General features: G+C 45.8%; 1 protein-coding gene across 5 annotated transcripts in view; it reads left to right on the top strand.

Annotated features, from left to right (window-relative positions):
* LOC137385150 (E3 ubiquitin-protein ligase ZFP91-like) overlaps positions 1–12,709 on the top strand; it is a 102,755-nt gene that overhangs the window by 69,499 nt on the left and 20,547 nt on the right. For 4 of the 5 annotated variants that reach the window (XM_068060090.1, XM_068060089.1, XM_068060086.1 and 1 more), the window contains 5 exons: positions 2,443–2,500; positions 3,221–3,313; positions 4,041–4,121; positions 6,330–6,380; positions 6,605–6,683. In XM_068060090.1, the coding sequence (XP_067916191.1) occupies positions 2,443–2,500; positions 3,221–3,313; positions 4,041–4,121; positions 6,330–6,380; positions 6,605–6,683 (362 nt within the window). The remainder of the gene's footprint in view (positions 1–2,442; positions 2,501–3,220; positions 3,314–4,040; positions 4,122–6,329; positions 6,381–6,604; positions 6,684–12,709) is intronic. The other variant, XM_068060088.1, reaches the window with a different exon arrangement.

Below are 12,709 nucleotides of genomic sequence, written 5' to 3'. Positions count from 1 at the left end.
AGATATTTAACTGGACCAAACACACGCATTCTACTTCAGCTCCCCTCTCATCCTTTTATCAATCACTTTAGGTCTTTGCCCTGATTATTGACTTTTCTATTTATCTAAGCCCCTCATAATTTTGTACACTTCAACTATATTTCCCCTCAGCCTCCTCCGTTCCAAAGAAAACAATACTAACCTATCCAATCTATGCTCAGAGTTAACATTCTACATTGCTGGCAACATCTTTTAATAATAAAAGCAAAATGCTACGGATGCTGGAAATCTGAAATAAAAACAGAAAGTGCTGGAAGTATTCAGGTCTGGCCATATCTGTGGAGAAAGAAGCAGAGTTAACTTTTCAGGTCGGTGACCTTTCATCAGAACATCCTCGTAAATTTTCTCTGTAACCCTCTCTAGTGTGAGCGCGTCTTTCCTGTGATGCCATGACCAGAACTGTACACAGTGCTCTAGCTGTGGTCTAACAACTATGTTTTATATAGTTCCAGCATAAGCTCCCTACTCTTAAGTTCTTTGCTTCAGCTAATAAAGGCAAGTATCCCTTATTCCTTACTGCCTGCAGTTGGGTTCTAAATTCTTCGCGTGCCGTAACTAAGTTAACGACAGAGCTACAGAGCCAAGAGCAGACAAAAATTCTTCACTGTCGCCTCTGCAACTGTCTGTCTTCTGCAAGTGAGCTACTAACTGAGGCGAGCAAACAGTTAACATTGGGATGAACTCTGTTTGAAGTGGACCGAAAATGTGCTGGGTGTTTTCCACTGCTTGCGTTGGTAAATAAAATTGACCAGACTCCGAGACTGTCGGCTTTCCTGGAATCAAGGTAGCCCTGCGTTGTGCGGTGGCATCACCCTTATCCTGGTATTTGCTGAACCAGTTCACCACCATGTCCACACATCATGGCGGCCTTTTCTCCCCACAACGATGTGCAACTTGGTTGGGGGAACAACATTCATTGATCTCAATTAGTGGTTTCTCCGGGGCTGGTACCAGTTGCCACTACCAGGCAGTGCGGCCTTTCAGCAGGTTGGCCATGATGTTGGCCTTGGAGACGCTGCCAAACAGCTCGTCTGGTTTGGGTAAAGCGGCCTGTGGGCCCAGGTCTCCTCCTCTGCCGTGGCCTTTGTCAGGGAGAGGACCAGCGCAGACGCCGCGTCCCTGTCCGGGTCTGAACTCCCTATAGCGGCAAAATACGACAGGATTGCTCCTTCCCACTGCGGTGACAACCACCCACCCCAGCTATCAAAGACAGCCCAGGCACTGCACTGCAACAACTTGCCAAGGCTCCTTCAAGAGCACCCCTCCCCAACACATGACCTCTACCATCTGGAACAAGGGCAGCAGATATTTGGGAACACCATCACCACCTGCAAGTTCCCCTCTAAGCCACACACCATCCTGACTTGGAACTATATTGTGGGTCCTTCACTGTCACTGGGTCAAAATCCTAGACCTCCCTATCTGATGGCACTATGGGTATACTTGCACCTCATGAACTGCAACAGTTCAAGAAGGCGACTCGCTGCCACCTTCTCGAGGGCAATTGGGGATGGGTGAAAAAGGCTGGCCTATCCAGTAATGCACACATCCTGTGAAGCAAAGAAATAAAAGAGGCTGGGGTTGGGGGTCTAGCGCTGAGGCACACAGTGCAGGAGAGCCCAGGCTCAGCTATAGGCTTCCTGTAGGGTTCTCTGGACCTTCCCTCACTCCAGGCTCGGCAGGTATTGACCCTCCTGGGGATCCTCCTAGTGCCCGACTGACACTGGCGTCCTGGGATCACAGAATGGTTGTAGCACAGATGGAGGCCGTTCGGCCCTGTGTCTTTGCCGGCTCTCTGCAAGAGCAGCTCAGCTAGTCCCACTCTCCAACCTGTAGTCCTGCAAATATTTCCCCTTCGTACGTGCAATGGGGATATGAGTTAGCTTCACTTGCACTATTTGAAGTTGTCTCAGAAGTCTAGTATTCCACGCATGAATTGGAAGACAGGGAACAAAAAAGATCAACTTGGAGTCAACATTTGTAAGCACTCGAGCCGAGGAGGCCCAATTATTATTTGAAAGAAACCGCTTCCAATATGAAAATGACCCTCTGGCTTAAACGTCAGCATTGCTGTGCCAGGTAGAAGTCCTACTGCTGAATCGCATTGCATATATCAGACTGTCCTTCAAAGTGAGAGGTAGTTGGGGGGCACGGGGCCAGTGTGAACCAAGAGAAATCCTTTTGTGACTATTAGACGAAAATGGTTGCCTTCCATCAGATTAGAACTACTGCCAAAGTAGCGCAAGAAGAAAGAGGCTTCGGCAGATGTTCCTCTCCTCTGTACCGGAGGAGATTGGGATTCCCCAGGTACAAGGAGGAGGGAAAAGGGTTCCCCAGTATTAACTTGTTGCGTTCTCCCTCATCCCCTCATCCTTTCACTTTTCTCCTTTCTCTTCTGCCCAGGATTAGCTGCTGCCGCTGGGCTTCCCGATTCTATCAGAGATCCGGAACTGGAGAACAGGTAGGAGACAGCCCCTGCCATGCCCGCCCTCTCGGCCTGCCCACTGCCTGGCCACCAAGCCTCCCTTAAATACAGCAGCATACTGGCCTAATCTCCCCTGAGGGAGTTAGATGCATGGGAGTCTGTCATTTGACAGTAAGGCAAGGGGTGGGATGGTGAAGGGGGTGGGTATGATATTCCAGGCAGGACAGTGAAGGGTGTGGGGAGGTGGTATTACAGGGCGGGACAGTGAAGTGGGTGGAGTGTGGTATGCCGGAGCAGGACAGTGAAGTAGGTGGGAGGGAGTCTATTCTGGAGCAGGGTGATGATGTAGGTATTCCAGGTGAGATGTAAAGTAGGTGGGTGTGGTATTCCAGAGCAGAACAGCAAATAGGGGGATGGTGGGGGCGGGTGCGGGTGGCGCTATTCTGGAGCGGGACAGCAAAATGGGTTGGGTGCAGTATTACGGAGCAGGACGGCGAAGCTGGGGGTAGGGGGGGTTCTATTCCGGCGCGGAATAGCAATGTGGGTGGGGGGGTGACATTCAGGAGCAGGGTAGGGAAGGAGAGGTGGTGCGTGGATTCTGTGGTCTGATGCTGAAGGGAGGGGTTGGGAATGCCAGGATTGGTGACATTGAGGAGGTGGTCCTGGATGTTGTTGCAGGGTGAGTGGGTAGTCAGATGGTGGTGGGGAGGGCAGTGTTGTTGCTCCCTCTAACTGACCCCGTGTGTGTTTTTGTAGTGAGGACGAGGAGCCGGAGTTGGTGGAAACGGATGATGACGTCCCATTCCACGATGATCCCAAAGACGAAATGTACGAACCGTCGCCACACAGGTAATGAGGGGCGGGTGGGAAGGAACCTTTCGCACAGCCCGTTCCGCCCACTGACCTGTCTTTTATGCACGGTCACTGCTCATCTCTCCCTCTGCCCCACTTCTCTCACCCACCCCCCACCGCCCCTCACCCAAACCCATTTCCCTTTCCCACCCCACCCCAACCCTCCCACATCCCTGGCCTGCCTTGCCTCCATTTTCTCTTCCTTCACCCCCCCCTTTCAAAACTCAGACCCACCTTCTCTCAGATTGTCTCCACCTCCCCCAAACTGACCAAATCCAATTTCTGCCTTACCTCCCTTCCCCCACTCCCCCTACCCACTTTCCACTCCATCCCCACTCCCGAGCCAGCCTTCAAATCCTCGTGTGCCCTTCCCCAACCATTCCTGGACCTTGCCTTCCCTCCCTTTATACCAGCCCCTGCTGGCCAACCTTACCTCGCCGCCCCACCCCCCCCCCGCCTCCTTCCTCCAGCCCAATTCAACACCCGTCCCCACGTCTGTTGGCATTTCCCCTTCCAGCAACCCCATCTTCTCCTGATTGTTTCCTCCCAATCCCCACTCTCCCTCCTACCTTCGCTTTGCCCCACCTATTTCTCTCTGCCCTCTCCACAATCTCTCCTCAGTGCTGCACTTTGGGACTCTCTGTGGGTGGTGGATCTTGCATCTTCATTTGGTCGAGAGCTCTTTGTTTCTGATATACTCTGGGGTGTTTGCTTTAATCCTCAGGGAACGTGGAAAACAGAGGCGGAGACCACGGAAAGAGAAAGAGAAACTGGAGACGGTGGAGAAGGTGGAGCCTCCCAAAAGGTAGAGGAAGCCTCCGTTTCCCCCATTGAATGATTGCGTGATCCTCCCTGATTCTCCCATGAGGAGAGCTCCTTCCTGATTCGGTTCCCCCATCGGGTGATTCCTCCCCAAATCCGTTCCCTCGCATTGGGTGACCTCACCCCAGTCCCCCCCCACTCCCCCAGCTGAATCCACTCCTCCGTTGAGTGAGTCCCCCCCCCCCCCCGCGTCCCCCCACAGCCAATTTCACTCCTCTGACTGTTTTCACTCCCCTGTCTGTTTTCATTCTCCCCTGCACCCCTCACAGTCATTCTACTCCTCCGTCCGGTTCTTGGCTCCCACCCCCCCCCTCCCCCCCGCCCCATTCCCTCCACAGCCAATTCTTCTCCAGTGACTGTATGTCAGGCCATTGGGAACAGCAATCAATCTGGTATTATTTTGAAGTAGTGAAAGAGCTAAGGGGCCTGGAGTGCATATTCCAAAATTTTAAAGGGATCATGGCAAGTTGACAAGGCAGTTAAGAAAATGTTCTGATGAAAGGTCACTGACCTGAAGTGTTAGCTTTGCTTCTTTCTCCACAGGTGCTGCCAGCCCTGAGTATTTTCCAGCACTTTGTGTTTTTATTTCAGATTTCCAGCATCTGCAGTGTTTTACTTTTATTATATAACAAAATGTTTTGGGTTTTTTTGGCTTTGCAAATAGGGGACATTAAATATAAAAACAAAGCCATGATACCTTTACAAATCATTTAACCCTCAGCTGGAGTGTTGTGTACCGTTGTGAGCCCAACATTTGAGGTTGTGAAGGCCAATGTTCCCTCTAATTTCTCTTTGTTGTGTGAGGCCTATTTATTGCACTGCCCTGTACCTTTCTGATTGCTGGGTAGGCACGCAGCTTAGAGGGAGGTTGGTCAAGGCCCCGGAGCGGGTAACAACAAGGTTTGCCAAGAAGATACTCAGGACCAAGGACTTCAGTTATGTGGAGAGATTAGCGAGGTGGACGACTAACTAGAGGTCAGCCATTTCAAAATGATCTGGTTACTGATCCTCCTGATGGTGGAAACAGTTTCTCCTTATTTACTGTATCAAAACTCCACAATTTTGAGCACCTCAATTAAATCTCCTTAACCACCTTTATTGTAAGGAGACCAGTTAACCCCAGCTTCTCCACATAACTGGAGTCCTCCACTTCTCTCATTCTGGTAAATTTCCTCTGCACCCTCTCTTCCTAAAGTTTGCTGTCCAGAATTGGACACCATGCTTCAGCTGGGGCATAACCACTGAATTATAAAGCTTCACAACTTCCATGCTTTTGAAGTCCCTCAGGGACGCCACTCACGCCTCCTGTCAATTTAAGTACAGACGCATTATCACTACTCTGTTTCCTACCTCCTCGCCAATTCCTTATCCAGTGCTCCTTGTTTATGTGTCTGCCGTGCATTAGGTTGCGAAAGGAATTCTATCCATTTCAATTCTTGAAACAAGCCGAAGACCATTGTATTCACCTTTCTTGGACCTTCTGGTTAAGAGTCGTTTCTTGTCCAAGTTCTTATCATATAATCTTATCCTTTGTATCCTGGATATTGCTAATACTCATCTTAACTAAAACATCTCTTCACGTCTTTCATTCTGATTTTTCTCCTGTCCCAACATTCAGGTCTGTATAATAATAATGAGATAACTGTGGCTTCATAAACTCCTGCCTGCTGGCAGAGATGAGGGACTTCAATTATGCGGAGAAGCTCAGATTGTTCTCCTTGGAGGAAAAAAGATGAAGGGGAGATTTAATAGAGGCATTTAGGATCATTAAGGTTTTGTTAGAAAAGTAGGGAGAAGCTGTTTGCTCTGGCAAGTAGGTCAGTAACTAGATGTTATGGATTTAAAATAATTGGGAGAAGAACTGGAGGCAAAATGAGAAATTTGTCTTCACAGAGAATTGTTAAGATCTGGAGCACACCACCTGAAAGTAGTGAGTGGAAAGGTGGAATTGGATTCTGTCGGAACTTTCAAAAGTAAATTGGACATGTGCTTGAAGGGGACTAATTTGCACGTTTATGCAGAAAAAAGTGGGATTTGGGACTAAATTTGACAAAGAATGAATGGGACAACAGACTGATTGCTGCTCCTATGCTGTGAGACTCTGATTCCTTGATAATGTGCTGTTTGCAATAATATAACATTTAATTGCCTAATTATGTGGCTGATGCTTCATCTCTTCAATCTTCGACAGGAGGCCACGAAGATCCAAAGAAGACAGAGGCCCTCGTCCACCCAAAAAGCGGTAGGTCTATCGCTGGGGGTGGGGGGCAGTGATTGGTGCATATAACCAGTGGGCCAGAGACTTTACCACTGGGGAATTCTGCTTCCAATGCAAGACTGGTTGAAATTTGTTACAAACGTAGTTGTCCCAGCTACAAATGGGAAAGCAGGAGGCTGGGACTTCCTGTAAGATGAAGCTGGGTGTAAGTGAACGTTCTGGTCTAACTACTAACTCCTCTGCCTTAGGAAGAAGCCTCCTATCCAGTACGTGCGCTGTGAGATGGAGGGGTGCGGAACCATTCTCGCCAATCCAAGGTATCTGCAGGTCAGTGCAAACTTGATCCGTTGGCACACTTCATTCTTTTTATAAACCTTCCTTTCAAATTGCTTCCTGCAGAGGCTTAGACGTCAGTGTCCTCATGACCTAGAATACAATTAAAATGTGTCACTCAGACCTCGGATAGAGGTAAACAGTACAGTGTCACTCTGATCTAGAATATGGTTAGACTGCAGTGTCAGAGATCTAGAATAGGATTAGACTGTGCAGTATCACTCAGATCAAGAATAGGGTTAGACTGTGCAATGTCACTCTGATTGGGAATAAGGTTAATCAGTGGATTGTCACTCTTATCTAAAATAGGGTTAGATGGTGCAGTGTGTCACTCTGACCTGGAATAGGGTTGAACTGTGCAGTGTCACTCAGGTCTGGAAGAGGATTAGACTGTGCAGTGACACTGTGACTTGGAACAGGAAGCTAGACTGTGCAGTGATTTATATAATAGAAATGTGTGTTAATGGCAGTGTCACTGATGAACAACAGACAGTTAGACTGTGCAATGTCACTTTGACCCGGAACAGAGGGTAAGACTGTAGTAAAGACAGTGCTGGAAATGCTCAGCAGGTCTGGCAGCATCTGTGGAGTGAGAAACAGAATTAACGTTTCAGGTCTGTGACCTTTCATCAGAACTGGCAAAGTTAGAAATGTAATCGGTTTTAAGCAAGTGGGCAAAATAATGAACAGCTGTGTTCAAAAGCACAAACGTGAAAAACCAAGTTTAAGGCAGGCACAAATAATAAAACAATTTTTTTTTTAAAAGGCCAGTCATGCTCTGAAATTGTTGAACTCAATGTTAAGTCCAGAGGTCCATAGAGTGCCTATTCAGGAGATGAGGTGCTGTTCCTTGAGCTTGCGTTGATGTTCACTGGAACGCTGCAGCAGTCTAAGGACAGAAATGTGGGCATGAGAGCAGGTGGGTGTGTTGAAATGGCGAGAACCAGAAGCTCGGGGGTTATGCTTGCAGACTGAGTGGCGGGATTCTGCAAAGCAGTCGCCCAATCTGCTTTTGCTCTCCCCAGTGTAAGACTGCAGTGTCACTGATCTTGAATAGACGTTTGGACTATGCAGTTTCAAACTGATTAGAACAGTTGGATAGACTGTGCAGTGGCACTCTGATCTAGAACAGACATTTGTACTGTGCAGTGATCTGATCTAGAATGGTTGGGTAGACTGTGCAGTACTAATCTAATTTAGAACAGATAGTTGTGCCATGTAGTGGCACTCTGATCCTGAATAGATGGTTGGACTGTGCAGTGTCACTCTGAGCAGGAATGGTTGGATAGACTGTGCACTGGCACTCTGATTTTGCTCATAGGGCTAGACTGTGCAGTGATACTCTGACCTGGAACAGAGGGTGAGGCTACCGTGCCAATTACATCGGTATGAGGGGAGAGCTGGCTAAGGTTGAGTGGATAAATAGATTAAAAGATATGACACGTTTTTTAAAAATTCAAAATGTTCAAGAAAAGTGCGTTCCATTTTTTAAACAAAGTTCAGCAAGAAAGGTTCATTGTGGCTCATTAGGAAAGTAACAGAACGTATTAGATCGAAAGGAGAAGTTTACAATTTTAAGAATAGCTGTAAATGTGAGGATTGGGAGAGTTTTAGAAACCAGCAAAGCGCAACCAAAAACTTGATTAAAAAAATGGAAAACAGGGAATGAGAGTAAACCAGCCAGAATATAAAAACAGATTGTAAGAGCTTTTACAAGTATGTAAAAAGAATAACAAAAGTAATCATTGGTCCCTTAGAGACCAAGGCAAGAAAAATTATTATGGGAAATGCCGAAAAGGCAAAGACGTTGAATAGGTATTTTGTCTGTTGTTACTGAGTCGGGAGCAATGCACTGTCAATTCAGACCCATCACTCCACAGGTTGCAGCGTATTAAAGTTTTCCCACCCAACCGGAACGCAGCCAAATTAAACACTGTTGTAACCCTCAATAAAACAGACCAAACCAGGTATCTTTAGACAACAACAAATTAACTATTTATTAAAAACTAAATCTTAAACACTATTTAGCTAAACCTAACGCCACCCATTCACATCCATACACTCAAGAATCAATGGTTAACCGTTTTTTAAAAAAAATGATCTTTTAAAAATTAGCTGCTTCTTAATAAATAACTGGGTTGTTGGTCTTTGTGGGTTATGTTCCTGATGGGTGAAGTATTTTAGTGTAAAAAATAAATGCCACTTGAAGTCTCCACGCGGATTTGATGAAACAGACTTTTAGTAGATAGGCATTCAAACACTTCGGTTGCAGCAGCTGTCTAACAGTTCATTAAACAAGGAGTATAGCAATGGGTCCAAAAACCGACAGTGTCTCAGTTGAAACTTTTCTGCGAATTCCAGAAAACACAATCAGTCAAGAGAGATCCAATCTTGAAACAAAGACTTATTGGGTTAGAAGTAAAAAAAAAAAGGAATTTTGCTACCTCCAGCAATACAAATAGTCTCTTCAAAGGGTTTTTCCTCCTTAGGCAATTAACGTGGCCTGTAGCTCATTGCAGAGTTTCTGTTGAGGAAGATGGACAGCTCTTTCCTTCAGTAAGCACTCTTTGCTGGTGTGTCTCAAAACTGGTTTTAGCTGGTTTTTCCATAGTCAAATTGAAAATTATACCATGTGACCTTACTCTCCTGCCATTGCCTAGCTAACAAATGCAGCTGGCACACTGTGCCTTTTAGTTTTTAAAGGCACACTGTTTCAATCCAAGGAGAAAATAAATACAGTTCCGTGACACTGTCTTCACAGTTAAAAACACAAATTACATTCTAGAAATAGAGGGTAACCAAGGGGCTAATAAGTGTGAGGAACTTTATTACTTTTCCTCTGCTGATATTAATTGAGAAACTTAAGGGACTAAAAAAGCTGATATCCCCAGACCTGATGGCCGACACCCCAGGGTTGTAAAAGAGGTAACTAGGTAGTGATGCACTGTTCATGATTTTCCAAAATTCCCTAGATTCTAGAACGATTCCTGTGCATCGGAAGACAGCAAATGTAACATTGTTGTTCAACAAAGGAGGGAGAGAGGAAACCGGGTATTACAGGCCAGTTTGCCTGACATCAGCCATTGGGAAAATGCTGGAATCTCTTATGAAGGAAGGTTTACCAATGCACTCAAAATTGTATTATCAGACAAAGCCAGCATGGTTTTACAAAAGGGAAGTTGTGTTTGACAAATTTTAGAGGAGCATAGATAAAGAGGAGCCAGTAACATAGGAAATAGGAGCAGGAGTAGGCCATTCGGCCCCTCGAGCCTGCTCTGCCATTCAGCTAGATTGTGGTTGATCATTACCGCAATGCCATTTTCCTGCGCTATCCCCATATTCTTGCTGTCTTTAATATCTAGAAATCTATTAATCTCTTTCTTAAGCATACTCAATAACTGCGCCTCCACAGCTCACTGGGGTAGAGAATTCCAAAGATTCACCACCTTCTGTGAAGAAATTCCTTCTATTTTTCAGTCTGTAATGGCCTACCTCTTATTCTGAGACTCTGTCCCCTGTTTCTAGAACCCCCAGTCAGGGGAAACATCCTTCCTGCATCAACCAGGTCAAGCCCTGTAAGAATTGTGTCTGTTTCAATGAGATCACCTCTCATTCTTCTAAACTCTAGAGAATACAGGAACAGTCTACTTAATCTTTTCTCATAGGGCAATCCCACCATCCCAGTGATCAGTCTGGTGAACCTTCGTTGCACTCCCTCTATGACAAGTACATCCTTCCTTAGGTAAGGCTTGCATCCGCTGGAATTTAGAAGAGTAAGAGATGACTTGATTGAAACATATAAGATTCTGAGGGCTCTTGACAGGGTGGATGTGGGAAGGATGTTTCCCCCTGTGGGAGGATCTAGAACTAAGGGTCACTGTTTAAAAAAGAAGAGTTGCTCATTTAAGACAGAGATGCGGAGAAATGTTTTCTCTGAGGGTTGAGAGTCTTTGGAACTCGCTTCTTCAAAAGGCGAGTCTTTGAATATCTTTAAGGCAGAGATAAATAGATTCTTGATAAGAAAGTAGGTGAAAGGTTATCAGGGGTAGGCAGGAATGTGGAGTTGAGGAGACAATTCGGGGAAGGTTCCCTTCGATTGGAACATAGCGAATGTAACTACTTTATTCAAAAAGGGAGGGAGACAGAAAGCAGGAAACTGTAGGCCAGTTAGCTTAACATCTGTCTTAGGGAAAATGTTAGAAGCTGTTATAGCAGGGCATTTAAAAAAAATTAAGGTTATCAGGCAGAGTCAACATGGATTTGTAAAAGGGACATCATATTTAGCCAATTTATTGGAATTCTCTGAGGAGTTACATGCGCTGTGGATAAAGGGCAACCGGTGGATGTATTGTATGTAGATTTCCAGAAGGCATTTGATAAGGTGCCACAGCAAAGGTTATTGCAGAAACTATAAAAGCTCATGATGTAAGGCGTAACATATTGGCATGAATAGAAGATTAGCTAGCTAACAGGAAACAGAGTATGCATTAATGGGTCATTTTCTGGTTGGCAAGATGTGCCACAGGGATCTGTGCTGGGGCCTCAACTTTTTACAATTTATATAAATGACTTAGATGAGGGGACTGAAGGTATGGATGTTAAATTTGCTGATATGACAAAGATAAGTAGGAAAGTAACTTTGTGAAGAGGACTTAAGGGGATACAGATAGATTGACTGGGCAATTCCGCTGGAATTTAGAAGAGTAAAGGGTGACTTGATTGAAACATATAAGGTCCTGAGGGGCCTTGGCAAGGTGGATGTGGAAATGATGTTTCCCCTCGTGGGAGAATCTAGAACTAGGGGTTAATTTTATTTTTTATTTATTTAGAGATACAGCACTGAAACAGGCCCTTCGGCCCACCGAGTCTGTGCCGACCATCAATCACCCATATATACTAATCATACATTAATCCCATTACCCCCTCTCATCCCCACCTTTCCTTAATTCCCCTACCACCTACCTATATACTAGGGGCAATTTATAATGGCCAATTTACCTATCAACCTGCAAGTCTTTGGCTGTGGGAGGAAACCGGAGCACCCGGCGAAAACCCACGCGGTCACAGGGAGAACTTGCAAACTCCACACAGGCAGTACCCAGAATCGAACCCGGGTCGCTGGAGCTGTGAGGCTGCGGTGGTCGCTCATTTAAGACACAGATGAGGAGAAATGTTTTCTCTCAGAGGGTCGTGAGTCTTTGGAATTCTCTTCCTCAAAAGGCAGTGGAAGCAGAATCTTTGAATATTTTCAAGACAGAGGTAGGTAGATTCTTGATAAGCAAGGGATGGGAGGTTATCGGGGGTAGGTGGAAATATGGAGTAATCAGTTCAGCCACGAACTTATTGAATGGCGGAGCAGGCTCGAAGGGCCGAGTGCCTACTCCTGCTCCTAATTCATATGTTCATGTTTGTATGTAAAACTGTACACAGTACTCCAGGTGCCGTCTCTCCCAGGATCTATACAATTGCAGCAAGACTTCTTCACTCCTGTACTCAAATCCTCTTGTAATAAAGGCCAACATACCATTTGCCTTCCTAATTGCTTGCTGCATCTGCATATTAGCTTTCAGTGGTTTATGAACAAGGACACCCAGGTCCCATTGGGCATCAACACTTCCCAATATCTCACCAAATAAGAAATGCTCTGCAGTTCTGTTTTTGCTACCAAAGTAGATAACTTCACATTTTTCCACATTCTATTCCATCTGCCCTGTTCTTGCCCACTCACCTAGCCTAAGTCCTCTTGAAGCCGCTTTGCATCCTCTTCACGACTCGCGTTCTCACCTTGTTTTGTGTCATTAGCAAACTTGGAAATATTGCATTTGGCCCACATGCAAATCATTGATATAGATTGTGAGTAGCGGAGGCCCAAGCACTGATCCTTGCTGTCCCCAGTAGTCACAGTCTGCCAACCTGAGAATGACTCGTTTATTCCTGATCTCTGTTTTCTGTCCATTAACCAATTCTCAATCCATGCCAGTATATTACCCCCAATCCCATGTACTGTAATTTTGCTTACT

This window comes from Heterodontus francisci, chromosome 28, assembly GCF_036365525.1.
Source record: "Heterodontus francisci isolate sHetFra1 chromosome 28, sHetFra1.hap1, whole genome shotgun sequence".
Classification (NCBI taxonomy): Eukaryota; Metazoa; Chordata; class Chondrichthyes; order Heterodontiformes; family Heterodontidae; genus Heterodontus; species Heterodontus francisci.
The sequence above is the reverse complement of the archived record's forward strand: the minus strand, read 5'-3'. Positions and strand labels throughout refer to the sequence as shown.